The sequence below is a fragment of the Petaurus breviceps genome, unplaced genomic scaffold (assembly GCF_028583685.1).
Source record: "Petaurus breviceps papuanus isolate PSGF00001 unplaced genomic scaffold, PetGlider_PUasm1.0 558, whole genome shotgun sequence".
NCBI classification, from domain to species: domain Eukaryota; kingdom Metazoa; phylum Chordata; class Mammalia; order Diprotodontia; family Petauridae; genus Petaurus; species Petaurus breviceps.
Window position 1 is genome coordinate 2,109,105 of NW_027186376.1, and position 18,440 is coordinate 2,127,544.

General features: G+C 35.8%; 1 protein-coding gene across 4 annotated transcripts in view; it reads left to right on the forward strand.

Annotated features, from left to right (window-relative positions):
* SLC2A13 (solute carrier family 2 member 13) overlaps nt 1-18,440 on the forward strand; it is a 215,003-nt gene that overhangs the window by 26,974 nt on the left and 169,589 nt on the right. For all 4 annotated transcript variants that reach the window (XM_069102895.1, XM_069102893.1, XM_069102894.1 and 1 more), the window contains exon 2: nt 6,898-7,057. In XM_069102895.1, the coding sequence (XP_068958996.1) occupies nt 6,898-7,057 (160 nt within the window). The remainder of the gene's footprint in view (nt 1-6,897; nt 7,058-18,440) is intronic.

Consider the following 18,440-nt stretch of genomic DNA (forward strand, 5'->3'; position numbering starts at 1 on the left):
ATCTATCTATCTATCTATCTATCTATCTATCTATCTATCTATCTATCTATCTGTCTGTCTGTCTGTATCATAACACTCAGTATGTATATGGCAAATAGATATATCATTGCATTCAGTAGAATTCCCCAAAATATTTGTCTACACAATTAGTAGGTCCCAGGTTAGGGTCTTCCCTAGCACAACACATCCTTAAGGTGTAGCAGAAAATACAAACACCATCTATCCTTAGGTCATAGTAAGTCACAATTTCCTCAATCAATACACAATGTCCAAGTAAAGTCCTCTCTCATCTTGAATCTAGGTTGACTTCCAAATCCCAAGATTCCTCCTCTGTGGGTCAACCACTCCTAGCTTTTGCCTGGGTTCACACATAGGCAGCTCTCTGCTTCTGCTCCATGTCTCAGCTTAGGGAGACTACTCCATTACAAGCTCTTCCTGCTTCTGCCTCTCAGCTGTCTCCAGGTGCTCCTGCCTGCAGCTTCTGTTTCTAGGAAAATAAAGCTTAACAGGGCTACAACAATATTTATACACATTACCAACACCATCATCTCAATTCACTTTAATAGCTCTTAAAAGGGGCTTAAGCTAAGCCTCCTTTCCGTGGGCTGATCTCCACTCTTCAACTCAATTCACTCATAAAGACAAACAGACACGGCTTCTGTCTGAGAAATTAACACAGACCAACAGACAGGTCTTCTGTCTGAGAAATTAACACAGACCAACAGACAGGATTTCTGTCTGAGGAATTAACACAGACCAACAGACAGGATTTCTGCCTGAGGAATCAACACAGCTCAACAGACAGGGCTTCTGTTTGAGAAATTAATATAGGTCAACAGAGGGAGCACTGATATCAGAACCATTCTTTCTGTTAGGCCTCCCCACAAGCAAGTTGCCCTAGCCTACTCACATTCACTTCTTTCTTTCAACTCTGATTTTCTCTCTACTCTCTCCTCTACCTCCAAGAAATACAATATAAACTGTTCCCAATCAAAGACTCCTGATTTAATCAAAGGCAAGACTCAATCAAAGGCACCTGATTGGCTAAAACTCAATCCAGAAAAATAGCAAAAAATCCCACTTTGCCCTTCAAGTTAGTCATAATGTAAAGAAGAGTTAGAACTAATGGGAGGAACCACAAGAAAGAAGAAACAAAACAAAACAACAAAGGAAAAGGAAAGCAAAGGTTATGCTTCCATCTGCATTCAGTCTCTGAAGTTCTTTCCCTGGATGTAGATAGCATTTCCCATTGTGAGTCTTTTGGAGTTGTCTTAGATTCTTGCATTGCTGACAAGGGCTAAGCCTGTCAAGGTTAGTCATCACACAATGTGGCTGTTACTGTGTATAATGTTCTCCTGGTTCTGCTCATCTCACTGCATCAGTTCCTATAAGTTTTTCAAGGTTTTCTTGAAGTCCACCTACTCATCATTTCTTTTTTTTCTTTTTCATATTATTATATTATTTATTTTTAGTTTTCAACATTCACTTCCATAATTTTTTTAAAAAAATTTCCCCCTTACTTCCCCTCCCCCCGATGGTCTCTATACATACATTCCTATTAAACACATTTTCACATTAGTCATGTTGCATAGGAGAATTATAATGGATGGGAGAAACCATAAGAAAGAGAAAAAAAACAAAATAAAACAAAAAAGAAAATAGTCTGCTTTGTTCTGCATTCCAACTCCATAGTTCTTTCTCTGGATTCTGCACATCATTTCTTATAGCACAATAGTATTCCTTTACATTCATATATGACATCGTCATCCATTCTCCAATTGGTAGACATCCTCTCAACTTCCAGATTCTTTGCCACCATAAAAAAGAGGTGCTATAAATATTTTTGACCATTTATCAATTGGGGAATGGCTTATATTCCTGTAAATTTGACTCAATTCTCTATATATTTTAGAAATAAGGCCTTTATCAGATACACTGGCTGTAAAAATTCTTTCCTAATTGTTTAGTTTCCTTATAATCTTGCATTGACTTTGTGCAAAACCTTTTCAATTTAATGTAATCAAAATCATTCATTTTGTACTTCATAATGTTCTCTATATCTTGTTTAGTCATAAATCATGTACCCTATTTGGATTTATTTTGGTATAGGGTATAAGATATTGGTCTATGCCTAGTTTCTGCTATACTATTTTTAGTTTTCCTAGCAGTTTTTGTTAAATAGTGAGTTCTTATCCCAGAAGCTTGAGTCTTTGGGTTTATCAAATAGAAGATTGCTGTAGTTGTTGACTATTGTGTCTTGTATACCTAACCTATTCCATTGATGAACCACTCTATTTCCTAGTCAGTACCAAGTAATAAAATAAATTTTTGGTAGTTTGAATGGTATGGCACTGAATAAATATATTTAGTTAGAATCATAATTTTTATTATATTAGCTTGGCCTACACATGAGCAATTAATATTTTTCCAATTATTTAGATCTGATTTTGTTTGTCTGAAAAGTGTTATGTGATTGCGTTCATATAAGTCCAGGGTTTGTTTTGGCAGGTGGATTCCCAAATATTTTAATATCTGCAGTAACTTTAAATGGAATTCCTCTTTCTATCTCTTGCTGTTGGGCTTTGTTTGTTAGATATAAGAAATACCAATGATTTATTTGGGTTTATTTCATATATGTAACTTTGCTAAATTTGTTCATTATTTCAAATCATTTTTTACTTGATTCTCTAGGCTTTTCTAAATAGATCATCATATCATCTGCAAAGAATGATACCTTCGTTTGTTCTTTGCCTATTCTAATTCCTTCAATTTCTTTTTCTTCTCCTTGCTAAAGCTAACATTTCTAGTACAATATTGAATAACATCGGTGAGAATGGACATCTTTGTTTCACCTCTGATCTCATCGGAACTGTTTCTAACTTATCCCCATTACATATAATGTTTTCTGATGATTTTAGATAGATGCTACCTAAAATTTTAAGGAAGACTCCATTCATTCCTATGCTCTCAAGCTATTTTTAATAGGAATGGGGGGTGTATTTTGTCAAATGCTTTTTCTGCATCTATTGAGGTAATCATGTGATTTCTGTTAGTTATTTTGTTTACCTGGTCAATTATGCTGATAGTTTCCCTAATATTGAACCAGTGGTACATTCCTGGTATGAGTCTTACTTGACCATATGTGTATTATCTTCTAGATAAGTTGCTGTAAACTCTTTCCTACTATTTTATTTAAAATTTTTGCATCTATATTCATTAAGGAAATTGGTCTATAATTTTCTTTCTCTATTTTTGCTCTTTCTGGTTGAGGTATCAGCATCATATTTGTGTCATAAAAAGTATTTGGTAGGACTCCTCCTTTGTCTATTTTCCAAAATGGTTTATATAGTATTGGAATTATTTGTTCTTTAAATGTTTGATAGAATTCATTTGTAAATCCATCTTGCTCTGGAGAGTTTTTCTTAGGGAATTCATTGATGGCTTGTTCAATTTCTTTTTCAGAAATGGTATTATTTAAGTATTTTTCTTTCTCTTCTGTTAGTCTGGGCAATTTATGTTTTTGTAAATATTCATCCATTTCACTAAGATCATCAAATTTATTGGCATACAGTTGAGCAAAGTAGTTTCTAATTATTCTTTTAATTTGCTCTTCTTTGGTGGTGAATTCACTCTTTTCATTTTTGATGCTTGTTCTTTCTTTTTTAAAATTTCTAGGAAATATTCTGGTAATTCTTTTTAAAAATCAAAATAACCTAAGGTTTATCTATTTTATTATTTTTTTCTCAAAAATTTCTCAAAAAACCAGCTATGAGTTTTATTTATTAATTCCATAGTTTTCTTAATTTCAGTTTTATTCATCTCTCCTTTGGTTTTCAGAATTTCTAATTTGGCATTTAGCTGAGGATTTTTAATTTGTTCTTTTTGTAGCTTTTTTTGTTGCATGCCCAATTCATTGATCTCTTCTTTTTCTATCTTATTCATGTAAGCATTTAGAGATAGAAAACTTCCCCTAAGAATTGCTTTGACTACATCCCATAAGTTTTGGTATTTTTGTCTGACTTGTCTGTTGTTGATTCTCCTTATTTTTTTGTACCAGTTCATTTTAAAATTTTATTGATGCTACATTTGAAAATTAGGGTAAACTGTGAAACAATGGTCTGAGCAAGATCAATTTGTTATTTAGGCTAGCAGTAACCAATAAATTGTGTCAATGGCCTCAGTGACCAAAGGCTAAAAGGTAGGGCTTATTAGCCTTCATATAGTTTTGGAAAATACAAGCAAAGAGAGAACAGATTTGAGTAGGTGGGGAAAACAATGCAATTGGTTATAGGGCTGGCAGAAGTTATAGGGCTTTCATAGAAGTGAGGACAATACGTTTGGCTAGGTCAAGAAGAGTTGACGAGCATCCTTGTGGGGGCTAGCAATCACCCCCCTCTGTCTTAGAAGAATGCTTGATTGGGGCAGCTAGGTGGTGAGTACAGTTCTGGCCCCGGAGTCAGGAGGACCCCAGTTTGGTTCTGGCATCAGACACTTAACACCCACACAAAAAACTAGCTGTGTAACCTTGGGCAAGTCACTTAACCCCAATTGCCCTCCAAAAAGGCAAAAAAAAAAGAAGAATGCTTGATTGATTTATGGGACCTATATGCATGCTGAGGCTAGTGATAGTAGACCTGGGCTAGCAGAGTACCTGGCTCCCAGGAGGCAACTACTGTGACTAAGAAATATTCATTGTTTGAGACCACCTACATGATTAGAAATAGTGGACCAGACTTCCTGGTGTCTTCTTGAACCCCTCAAGGATAACAGATTTCCTTGAGGCAAAAATAGAACAGTGATTAGCACAAGAACGGAATTTCTAACCTTAGCTCTCAGGCAAAGAGACAAAGAAAGGTGACTTGAGCACTCATACAAAATGGGACAGTAATATAGAATAGGATAAATTACAAGATAGAATCAATTATTAAAATGCTACAGAATCAATTTCTTCACTGAAGTGTTTGTGGGGGATCTGGGCTCTTCTTGGTCTTTACAGATTGTTATTTCAGTCCCCTTTCTTAATATCTCTTAAAGAAGGAGCAAAAAGGGATTAATATGTTTTTTTTTTTTAAAAGGCAACAGTGAAGAAAACACTATGTCTGTTCCTATTGTCTTTTGTTTTTCTCCCGAAGCTTCATAATCTTTGTTAACACCGTTTATCTTCTTTTTGGTAGTGGTATTTATGCCCATGTTATTCATCAGGAATAGGACTTAGGGTCAGTCACACAGCTACTAAGTGTGTGAGGTTGCATTTGTTCTCAGATCTTTCTGACTCCTGGGTTGGTGCTCTGTCCACTGTGCCACTTACATGCTCAAAAAACAAAAATATGATGTATATAGTGAAAAATAAAAAATAATGAAATTGATCTCTAATGATAATGACCAAATTTACCCTTTCAGAAGTGATGAGAAAATAGCTTCTCCCTCCCTACTTTACATTTGTGAACCCTGAAATGCAGTCAAAAATACTTTGCTTGTGACAGAGGGAAAAAAAGGAGACAATTCCTACGATTAAAAAAAAAAAGAATGATTATTCTGATAAAATGATTACTTCTCCCACCTCCACATTCACCAGGGCAACACAGAATGCATTCCTTCCTGGTAGGGGTAATTGCAAATTGAAACACTAAACTTCCTATAGATTGGGCCTTTTACACCTCAGAAAGCAAGAAAGTCAAATAGCTTCCCTGTTTCCTTTAAGGAACTAGACTAGTATACAGGTGAAGTATATTCCTACCACAGAAATCTTACAACTCTATATTTTATGATTCTGTATTTATATTTCTTCAGTCCTTTTTTATCTGTTAGCACTGTCACTTTCCAATATTGTATAGCTTGCAAATTCTAATCTAAAGCATTTCTTTATGCACAGTTGTTTTGATGAAGGCTTTGAAGTGGTTTTGAATTTCTTGCAAAATGCATAGGCTTATGGGTTTTGGCTCAGAGAAATTTTTCATCAACTTTCTAGATTTAAACTATGTTCTGAATGGTTCCTGTTGCTAAAAGACTTCATGCAGGGTACTTGGGAAATTCATTTATTAATGTTATTTTTGTTATTTCAAATAGGTTAGAACAAATCAACCAATATTGATCAAATTCAGAAACCATTCACATATTTCATGTAATTATCAAAATATAATTACCAAAGTAGTAAAATGGCAGTTTAGAGCTATAGGAGTAATTCTGTGGGAGTGGAAACAATTGATTTTTTTTCTCCTCTGTCAGTCCATAATGATATATTTTTGGGAAACTCATAAAATCACAAGACTATTTTCATAATAGTGGATTATATAATATTACTGAGTTCCCAATAATTGGTAGAAATTAGGAGGAATATAATCTGACATTAACTGACACTATCAATAAGTCTTTTACCTGCAATCAACAGTTCTGTAAGCATTGAAAAATGAAATGATTTTGAATCGTCACTACTATGATTGTATTTCCACATAGTTTTAATAAAGTAAGTTATATTCTCAATACATTTTCATATTTTTAGACTTGTAAAAGTAAAAAACACATTTATATATGAACTGTAAACTCAGGGGAGGCATTTTTAATTAGCCATCTAGTAAATCTGATGAATAATTTTGTGTGTTGCATGGATTGTTCTATCAGTTTGCAGGACCAACATTAACATACCCTTTTGGTCCCTTTATATACCTCCTAAATTATTTTAAAGAGATTTTCACTAAATAGCAGATAAATCCTTTAAAATGTATAAAATCATTCCTATATTATATTACACACATATGCACACAAATATAAATGAAAGCTGTGGACTAAGAACTAAAGTGTGTGCATTTACACAAATATATAGTCATCTCATTTTAACATTTGCAACAAAAGGTAATATAAGATGAATGCCATGTTTATTTTTCATCACTTCCTTTGTAGGTATTGCTTCCATGACAGTACCAGTGTATATCGCAGAGGTTTCTCCACCCAATTTAAGAGGCAGATTAGTTACTGTTAACACACTATTCATCACAGGAGGACAGTTCTTTGCAAGTGTTGTTGATGGAGGCTTCAGTTATCTTCCAAAGGATGGATGGAGGTATGTAAACTATTTTTATATTTATCATTCAGATATGTAAATTATCAAGTTTTAAGTACATCTAAGAGAAGAAGCTGCAATGGTATAAGAAGTATAAGTAACTTAAGGTTGCTTATGATTAGTAACTTCCTAATTTATGTGATAGTACCTGACTGCAGGGTTTATGTACTCTTCAAAAAAAAGTCTGAAAATGGACAAATTCTAACATTTGATTTAATAATAAATAGAGTATCAATAGTATGGTATTAATTTTTATTTAAAAATATTTTTCTCCACTTAATTTTTAATTAAAATTTTTTTCTGCTTCCACTTTTATAATGTTATGAGTTCCAAATTTCTTTGAGAAATTTCTCCCTCTTTTTCTTCTGTCCCCTATCCCCAAGAGAGCAAGTAGTCTGATATAAGATATGCATGTACCACCCTATTAAATATATTTCTACATTTGTCATGTTGTGAAAGAAAAATCAGAGCAAAAGGGGAAAACCATGAGAAAGAAAAAACAAACAAACAAAAAAGAAAATAGTCTGCTTTGATCTGTATTCAGACTCCATAGTTCTTTCTCTGAATGTGGATGGCAGTTTCCATCTTTCATCTTTTGGGGCTGTCTTAGATCATTGTATTGCTGAGAAGAACTAGGTCTATCAAAGTTGATCATCTCAAAATGTTGCTGTTACTATATACTATGTTCTCCTGATTTGGCTCATTTCACTCAGTATCAGTTCATGTAAGTCTTTCCAGGTTTGTCTGAAATCTGCCTGCTCATCATTTCTTATACCAATATAAGTATTCCCTTACATTCATACACCATAACATGTTCAGCCATTGCCCAGTTGATGGGCATCTCCTCCAATTCCAATTCTTTGCCACCACAAAAAACCCCAACAAAACCCTGCTATAAATATTTTTGTGTATGTGGGTCCTTTTCGCTTTTTCGTGATCTCTTTGGGCTTAAGGCCTGGAAGTGGTTTTGCTGGGTCAAAGGGTATGCACAGTTTTATAGCCCTTTGGACATAGTTCCAAATTGCTCTTCAGAATGGTGGGATCAGTTCACAGCTCTACCAACAATGCATTAATGTTTCAATTTTCCCCATCTTCTCCAACATTTATCATTTTCCTTTTTTTGTCATATTAGCCAATCTGATGGTGGTGTCTCAGAGATGTTTTAATTTGCATTTCTCTAATCAATAGTGATTTAGAAGATTTTTTTCATGTGACTATAGATAGCTTTAATTTGTGCCTCAGAAAAGTGCATGTTCATATTCTTTGATCATATGAGGGATAACTTGCAGTGAAGTTTCCCCATTCTGAACATCCTATTGCATTCTGACTTCTTCTTTATATTTTGCAACTAAGTTCAGTATCATTTCCTCATACCTATGAGGCCATTGTGTATTTCAAGGTAATGTAAGAGCTATTGGGTATTAATAAAACTGATTGGATTAACTATTAAAAAAATTTTTTTTAAAGCAATCGGGGTTAAGTAACTTGCTCAAGGTTACATGGCCAGTTACTTCTGGGTGTGGTGCTGAGTATCTGAGCCCAGATTTGATCCCCAGGTCATCCCGACACTGGAGCCGGTGCTCTTACTTGCTGAGCCACCTGGCCGCCCCTAAACAATTGGGGTTAAGTAACTTGCTCAAGGTTACACAGCCAGGTGTTTCTGGGTGGGTGCTAAGTGTCTGAGCCCGGGATTAGATCCCCAGGTCATCCCAACACTGGAGCTGGTGCTCTTACTCACTGTGCTACCTGGCCGCTCCTGGATTAACTATTGAGACCAAATTAGAGGTGTTTTTAGTTTGGGGAAAGGAATGGCAGTGTGAGAAGTAGTAAAAGGTTAAGTTTCTACAGAACTGCAAGGATTGCTGAAACAAGACTGCTGAATAAAGGTACCAGACAGTAGCCTTGGGAAGAGTTGAGGCAGTAGCCTTGGGAAGAATTTGGGTTCCCAGTTCCCAGAGAACTCCTAGATAATACTAAAAATGAAATAATGTAGAATAAAAGGAGCTGGCAGCAGCAGGTGAATTTGACCAATCAGAAAGCAGATTGCAGCCTTGGGACACTCTGGCCCAGATAAGGAGACATCTAGGTTGGACTGGTGGGGGTTCAGTATTCTGGGGTTGCTCCTGCACTTGCATAGTGAACCTCATGTATTATGTATGTTATCAAACAAAATTAGAGCCTTATTAGTAATAATTATGGCAATGAATTGAGATTGTTTAGTTCCTATTGGTTGGCATTAGTAAGAAGATTGTGAGCTTGCCTTACAAACCAATGGTAAGGTGGGTCAGTAGGGAGGGGGTGGAATTCCCATGTTAGGGCTATATAATCACGTTTTTGCCTTCTGTAAGTGCTTCTCCCTTCTGGCCCTTTGTCAGATTGGGGACACCCTTTCTCATGAGATCATAATAAACTCCTTTCTACTTTCTACCTTGAGAAGCCTTGGAGTTTAATTTGGGCACAGGTCTTTACTGTTCCACACAACCATTTATCATGACTTGGAGGATGACTTGTATTCTTATAAATTTGACTCAGTTCTCTATATATTTTAGAAATGAGGCCTTTATCTGAGACATTAGTTGTTAAATATTGTTTCCCAGCTTTCTGATTTCCTTGTAACTTTGGTTGTATTGACTTTGTTTGCACAAAACTTTTAAATTTAATGTTACCAAAATGATCTCTTTTGCATTTCATAATCTTCTCTTTCTCTTGTTTGGTCATAAATTCTTCCCTTCTCCATAGATTTGACAGGTAAAGTATTCCTTACTCTCCTAATTTGCTTATTGTATGTCTTTTTTTTTTTTTTTTTTCTTTTTTTCTTGTCTCTAAATCATTTACCCATTTTGACCTTATTGTTCTCCTAATTTTTTTTTTTTTTTTTTTTTTTTTTTTTTTTGCTTTATGTCTAGACTCTAAATCATGTACCCATTTTGACCTTATCTTAGTATATGGTCTATGATGTTGGTCTATATCTAATTTCTGCCATACTATTTTCTAATTTTTCCAGCAATTTTTGTCAAATCGTGTGTTCTTATCCCAGAAACTGGAGTTCTTGGATTTATCAAACAGTAAATTACTATAGTAATTGACTACTGTGTCTTATGTACCTAACCTATTCCACTTATCCACCACTTTATTTCTTAGGCAGTACCAAGTAGTTTTAATGATTGATGCTTTATAAATATAGTTTTAGATCTGGTGTGACTAGGTCATCTTCCTTTGCATTTTTTATTCATTAATTCTCTTTGTATTCTTGACATTTTGTTCTTCCAGGTGAATTTTGTTATTGTTTTTTTTCTAGCTCTATCAAATAATTTTTTGGTAGTTTGATTGGCATGGCACTGAATAAGTAAATTAATTTAGGTAGAATTGTTATTTTTATATTAGCTTGAGCTACCCATGAACAACTGATATTTTTCTAGTTGTTTAGATCTGAGTTTATTTATGTGAAAAGTTTTTGTAATTGTGTAATTATAGTTCCTGGACTTGTCCTTGGCAGGTAGACTCCCAAATACTTTGTATTGTCTACAGTTACTTTTATTTTTTTTTGTTTTATTTTTTCAATGCTTTATTAACTTCTGATTTACATCATTCATTTCCGCCAGATTTTGAGTTACAAATTTTCTCCCCGTTTTTCCCCCACCCATACCCCCAAAACAGCAGTCCCACATGATATCCCCACCTCCAATCTGCTCTCTCCCATATTTTCTCCCATACCCGTTTCAACTTTTCCAGTGGATCTCTGTGCCTCAGTGCCTGTATATCTTTTTTTTTTTTCTTAATAACATGTAAGATGGTATTAATAATAGTATATACACACACACACACACACACACACACACACACACATATATATATATATTTGAATATTTGATTTTTAAAACTTTCAATTCCAGATTCATTCCCTTCCCCCCCTGCCACCCACCCCCACTGGGGAGACAGGCAGTTCAGTATAGGTTGTACATGTGTGGCTAATGCAAAACAATAACATAGTAGATGTATTGTAAAAAAAAGACTGACTATATTTCCCTCCCTCCTATCCCACATCCCACTTGTTCTATTCTCTACTTTGATCCTGTCCCTTTTCACAAGTGGGTGCCAACTTCCCTCCCCCCCCAGCCTGCCCTCCCTTTCATCATCCCCCCTCACATCCCCTTCCCCCCCTATTCTCCTGGAGGGTGAGATCCCCTATTTACTGTGTATTTCCCTCCCTCCTCAAGCCAGATTCAATAGGAATAAGGTTGACCCATTCCCTTTTGCCTTTCTATTCTTCCCCTCAATTGTAACCATTTTCCCTTGCCTCTTCTGTATGAGATAGTTTGCCCCACTCTGTCTCTCCCCATCTCCTCTCATTATATTCCTCTCACCTATTCACCTTTTAAGTATCATCCCTTCCTGTTAAATTGGTCCCGTGCCCTCTATCTATGTATACCTGTAAACGTATATACACACATTCACATATGTATTCATATGCCCGTATACCCTCATATAAAGACATATATATATTTCTAATCCCTTCAACTACTGAGAAAAGTTTCATAAGTTACAATTATTGTTTTTCCATGTAGGAATGTTAATAGTTCAACTTTGGCCAGGTGGCTCAGCGAGCAAGAGCACCGGCCCCAGTGCCGGGACGACCCGGATCAAATCCAGGCCCAGACACTCAGCACCACACCCAGAAACAACAACTGGCCATGCAACCCCGAGCAAGCCACTCAACCCCAATTGCTTTAAAAAAAAAATTGTTCAACTTTGATAAGTTCCTTATGATTTCTTTTCCCTGTTTACCTTCTCATGCTTCTCTTGCTTCTTGTATCTGAATGTCAAATTTTCTATTCAGCTCTGGTTTTTTCAGCAAGAATGCTTGAAAGTCCTGTATTCCACTGAATGACCATATTTTCCCCTGAAACATGATACTCAGTTTTGCTGGGTAGGTGACTCTTGGTTTTAATCCCAGCTCCCTTGACCTCCGGAATATCACATTCCAGGCCCTTCGATCCCTCAGTGTAGAAGCTGCCAGATCTTGGGTTATCCTGATTGTGTTTCCACAATATTCAAATTGTTTCTTCCTGGCTGCTTGTAATATTCTCTCCTTAATCTGGGAATTCCGGAACCCGGCTATAATATTCCTAGGAGTTTTCTTTTTGGGATCTTTTTCAGGAGGTGATCGGTGGATTCTTTCAACCTCTATTTTGCCCTCTGGTTCTAAAACATCAGGGCAGTTTTCTTTGAGAACTTCCTGGAAGATGCTTTCCAGGCTCTTACTTTGGTCATGGCTCTCAGGCAGTCCAATAATTTTTAAATTCTTTCTCCTGGATCTATTTTCCAGGTCAGTGGTTTTTCCCATGAGATATTTCACATTGCCTTCTATTCTTTCATTTGTTTGGATCTGTTTAACAGCATCTTGATTTCTCATAAAGTCATTAGCTTCCATTTGCTCCAATCTAATTCTGAAGCAATGATTCTCCTCAGTGAGCTTTTGAGATTCTTTTTCCATCTGGCAAATTTGACTTTTTAAGGCATTCTTCTCCTCATTGCCTTTTTGAGCTTCCTTTGCCATTTGAGTCAGTCTGTTTTTTAAGGTATTATTTTCTTCAGTCAGGCTGTTGACTCTCATTTCATAATTTTCTTGCATTGTTCTCATTTCTCTTCCCAATTTTTCCTCCACTTCTCTTATCTGCTTCTTAAGGTCCTCTATGGCCTGTAACCAGCTTGTATTTTCCTTTGAAGCTTTTGGTGCAGGAGTTCTGACTTCACTGATTTCTTCCTGTTCCATGCCTTGCTCCTTCTTATCCCCAAAATAGGAGTGTAATGTTGGAATCTTCTGTCTGCTTTGTTTCCTTTGTCTGCTCATTTTGCCACTCAATTATTTGACTTTTGGGCTTTTTGCCACAGTAGGACTCTGCCACCAGACAGGGGAGTTTTTGTCCCAAACGCTGGGGTTTTCTCAGCTGCCGGAGGTATTAGATGGGTGCCCTCTCTGAGGTCTCCACACGCTCTGGCAAGCTGGCCACACACCCCAGGACCTCCACCCTAGACTGCAATCCAGATCCAAGCAGGTTAAAGCAAGAGCGATGACCCCTCAGACTGGTGCTTGGTCCCCCTACACTCTGCAGGCCAGGAGCTGAAGCCGCCACGTGGCGCTGGCAGGCTGTGCTGGTGTCTCAGCGGTTTCTTGCCCCGGGGGTGAAAGCCACGCACTCCCACTTACTGGGTCCCAAAGTCCAGAATGCACTGGCCTCTCACCTTGTCCTTCGCATCTACGTGTTGATAAATCTGGAAACAGCCACAGCTGCTGCTGATCTGGAGTCCCTCTGGCAGGCGGCAGGTCAGGCCCGCTCTGGGGCTAAAGCCTCGCTGTGGTGCTGGGCTCGGCTCCCAGAGTGTTGCGCTGGCCAATTCCTGCCGGGAATTCAGCGGGAGGTTAGCTTCTCTGTGTCATTTTGTGGGTTCTGCAGCTCCAAAGTTTGTTTAGAGTCCCCTTTTTACATGGATTAGGGAGGGTGGAAGCCGGAGCCAAGGGAGGGTCGTGCTTCTACTCCGCCATCTTGGCTCCGCCTAATCCACAGTTACTTTTAATGGAATTTCTCTTTCTATCTCTTGCTGCTGGGTTTTGTTAGTAATATGTAGAAATGCCAATGGTTTATGTGGATTTATTTTATATCCTGCAACATTGCTAAAGTTGTTAATCATTTCAAGTAGTTTTTACTTGATTCTCTAGGATTCTCTACATATACTATCATATCATCTGAAAAGAGTGATAGCTTTGTTTCTTCTTGGCCTATTCTAATTCTTTCAATTTCTTTTTCTTCTCTTATTGCTAAAGCTAACATTTCTAGTACCATATTGAATAACAGTGGTGATATGACAAATAAGATTCTTTCAGAAAACCCTGGAGACACATCAACTGATGCGAAGTGAAGTGAGCAGAACCAGGAGAATATTGTATATAGTAAGAGCAATATAGTAAGTTGATCAACTCTGAATGACTTAGCTAGTCTGATCAATACAATAACACAAAACAGTTCCAAAGGATTTATGATGAAAAATGCTATCCACCTCCAGTGAAAGAACTGTTCATGTCTGAATGCTAATTGAAGCATGTTTTTTATTTTATTTATTTTCTTCCTTTTGTTCAACATAGCTAATATTGATATTTGTTTTTCATGATTTCACATATATAATTGATAACACATTTTGATCTTATGTTGGTATATGGTATAAGATGTTGACCTATGCCTAGTTTCTGCCATACTATTTTCAAGTTTTCCTAGCAGTTTTTGTCAAATAGGGAGTTCTTATCCCATAAGTCTTTGGGCTTATCGAACAGTAGTCATTTGTATAGTCATTGACTGTGTTTTGTGTACTTAATCCACTCCACAATTCCACTGCTCTATTTCTTAGCCAATACTAAGTAGTTTGTCTTTTTTTTTTTCTTTTTGGAGGGGCAGTTGGGGTTAAGTGACTTGCCCAAGGTCACACGGCTAGTTTTGTGTTGTGTCTGAGACTGGATTTGAACTCAGATCCTCTTGACTCCAGTGCTGGTGCTCTATTCACTGCACCACCTAGCCTCCCCCAATGCTAAGTAGTTTTGATGATTGCTGGTTTATAATGCAGTTCCGTTTTTGTTCCTGTTTGTCCTTCATTCTCAGTTTTAGATCTGGTACAACTAGCTACCTTCCCTTGCATTTCTTTTCATTAATTCCATTGACATTCTGGACCTTTTGTTCTTCTGGCTGAATTTTGTTATTTTTTCTAGCTCTATAAAATAAATTTTTGGTAGTTTGATTGGTATGGCACTGAATATGTACATTAATTTAGGAAGAATTGTCATTTTTTTATATTAGCTCAGTGAACTCGTGAACATTTTTCCAATTATTTAGATCTGATATTTTTCCAATTGTTCAGATCTGACTTTATTTCTGTTTTTTTTAATTGTGTTCATATAGTTCCTGAGTTTGTCTTAGCAGGTAGATTCCCAAATATTTTATATTGTCTATAGAAATTTAAATGGAATTTCTCTTTCTAACTCTTGCTGCTGGATTTTGGTAGTGATAAATAGAAATACCTATATCATGTGAATTTATCTCATATCTTGCAACTTTGCTGAAGTTGTTTATTATTTCCAATAGTTTTTTAGTTTATTCTCTAGGATCCTCTAAGTATACCATCATATAATCTGCAAAAAGAGCCTTCTTTGTGTATTCTAATTCTTTAATTTTTTTCTTATTTCTAAAGCTAACCTTTGTTTTTTAAATTTTAAACAAGTTTATTTAAACAACAAAATTTTGACTTGAAGGGAAAACTGTCTAGGATCAATTTCTTTTTTATTTTTTGCCTCTTTTTTGGTGGGCAATTGGGGTTAAGTGACTTGTCCAAGGTCACATGGTTAGTTTTTTGTGTTAAGTGGCTGAGGCCAGATTTGATCTCAGGTCCTCCTGACTCCAGGGCTGGTGCTCTATTCACTGCACCACCTAGTGGCCCCAAGGATCAATTTCTTTATAGTAATTTATCCCTAATGAGAGACAGAGATTGCCCTATACATAACAGCTACATACAAAAAAGTTGTAAAATCATCCTTGATTTTACAATGGTAAAAGAAAAACATTGAAATTATCCAATCAAACAAGGTATGCAAGGATATTTTTTTGTGTTTTTTTGGTTGTTGTTAAACAGTGAGAGCAAAATAACTTATTGGAATATAAAGATAAAAGTTGAATGAGCATGCCACTAATGGAGAAAAGGGATGTTTTCACAGAACCAGTTTGTTTTTTCCCCTTCCCATCTCCATTTGATGTTGATCAAAACATACCATCAGCCATTTAGTTAAAAAAAATACTCATTAAGCCTGTGCACATACATCAGTTACTTTATGTACAGTAAAGGAATGGGGAAGGGAATCAAAGAAGAGAGAAAACTAAACTGCAGTAGTCAGGATGTGGATGAACCAAATCTTGGTTTTCTATTGTGAATGTATTGTTTTCCTTGGGACTACAGCTCTGGAGTTGTAGATTCTCTTTTTAGTAAGCGCCTCCTGTCTGCTGCTGGAATACATCAATTGTATCTTCATCCTCCATTTCCAGCTGTGCAGGTGCGTCTGCAACCAATTGATTGGTTGCCCATCAAATAGAAATCTCATCTGCCTGATTGACAAACCTTGTCAATCACAATAGGCTTCATTAATTTACTAAGTGGTGTGTGCTTCTTAATATTAAATTGCACCACTGAGTCATCTTGCCCAGCTACCTTCAAATGAACGTGGTCCTTGTTTTCAGTCTTGACTCCTTCCTTCAGCTTTTTGTTGGCTTGGGCTTCACAAAAGAAGCACCAGGATGGTCCACTCCAAGGGAACAGAGGAAGAAGCAGCAGTGGCAGGAGGAGGAGCAGGGTGGGGGGGGAGGAGGAGGAGGAGGAGGAGTGAAGCTAACATTTTTAGTACAATGTTGAATAACGCTGGGGATAATGGACATCCTTGTTTCATCCCTGATCTTATTGGAACTGTTTCTGACTTATCCCCATTACATATAATGCTTGCTGATGATTTTAGATAGATAGATATCATTTTAAGGAAGACTCCATTTGTTCCTATGCTCTCAAGTGTTTTTAATAGGAATGGGTATTATATTTTGTCAAAGGCTCTCTCTGCATTTATTGAGATAATCATGTGATTTCAGTTAGTTTTATTATTGATACGTCAGTTGTTATCGATATTGGTCGATATCGATATTATCGATACTAGTCAATTGCGCTCACAGTTTTCCCAATATTAAACCAGCCCTCCATTCCTGGCATAAGTCCTACATGGCCATAGTGTATTATCCTTGTGATAAGTTACTGTAATCTCTTTACTAATATGTTATTTAAATTTTTTTGCATCAATATTCATTAGGGAAATTGGTCTATAATCTTTCTATGTTTCAACTCTAGGTATAAGCACTTTATTAGTATCAAAGAAAAGAATTTCTTAGGTCTCCTTTACTTATTTTTCTAAATATTTTACATAGTATTGGAATTAGTTGTTCTTTTAAATATTTGGTAGAATTCACTTATAAATCCATCAGGCCCTAGAGATTTTTTCCTAGGGACTTATTCAATTTCTTTTTTTGAAAATGGGTTAAGTATTTTAGTTCTTCTTTTGTTAATCTGCTCAATTTATATTTTTTGTAAATATTCATCCATTTTACTAAGATTGTTAAGTTTATTGGCATACAGTTGGGCAAAACAGCTCATAATTATTGTTTTGATTTCCTCTTCATTAGTGGTGAATTCACCCATTTCATTTCTGATACTAGTAATTTGGTTTAAATCAAATTAGATAAAGGTCTATCTATTTTATTGGTTTTTAAATAAAATCAGCTCTTAGTTTTTATTCATTAGTTCAATAGTTTTTTTAATTTCAATTTTCTTAATTTCTCCTTTGATTTTCAGAATTTTGAATTCGGTATTTAATAGGGGATTTTAAATTTTCTCTTTTTCTAACTTTTTCAGTTGCATGCCCAATTCATTGATCTCCTCTTTCTCTATTTTATTCATATAAGCATTCAGAGATAGAAAACTTCCCCTAAGAACCACTTTTGCTGCATCCCATAATTGGTATGTTGTTTCATTATTGTCATTATCTTGGATGAAGCTATTGTTTGTTTATATGATTTGTTGTTTGACCCACTTGTTCTTTAGGATTAGATTATTTAGTTTCCAAATAATTCTATCTTTTTATTGCCCTTTATTACATACAATTTTTATTGTATCATGATCTGAAAGGGATGCATTTAATACTTCTGCCTTTTTGCATTGTATTGTGAGGTTTTTATGCTCTAGTGCATGGTCAATTTTTCTCTAGGCGACGTACTGCTAAGAAAAAGGTATATTCCTTTCTATTCCCATTCAGTTTTCTCTAAAGGCTTAACATGTCTAACTTTTCTAAAATTCTATTTACCTCCTTAATTTCTTTCTTGTTCATTTTATGGTTAGGTTTATCTGATTTTGAGAGGGGAAGGTTGAGGTCCCCTACTAGTATAGTTTTGCTGTCTATTTCTTCCTCTTTTAATTTCTGCTCTATGAATGTGGATGCTAAAACCATTTGGTGAATTTATATTTAGTGTTGATGTTACTTAATTGTCTATGATACCTTTTAACAAGATGTAGTTTCCTTCCACATATCTTTTAATTAGCTCTGTTTTTGCTTTGTCTATGATCATGATTGCCACTCTTCCTATTTTTACTTCATCTGAATTATAATATATTCTGCTCCAGCCTTTTACCTTTACTCTATGGATATTTTTCTACTTCAAATGTATTTCTTGTAAACAATGTATTTTCAGATTATAGTTTTTAGTCTTCTCTGATTAAATCTTCTGCTTCGGTTTAATGGTGAGTTCATATCATT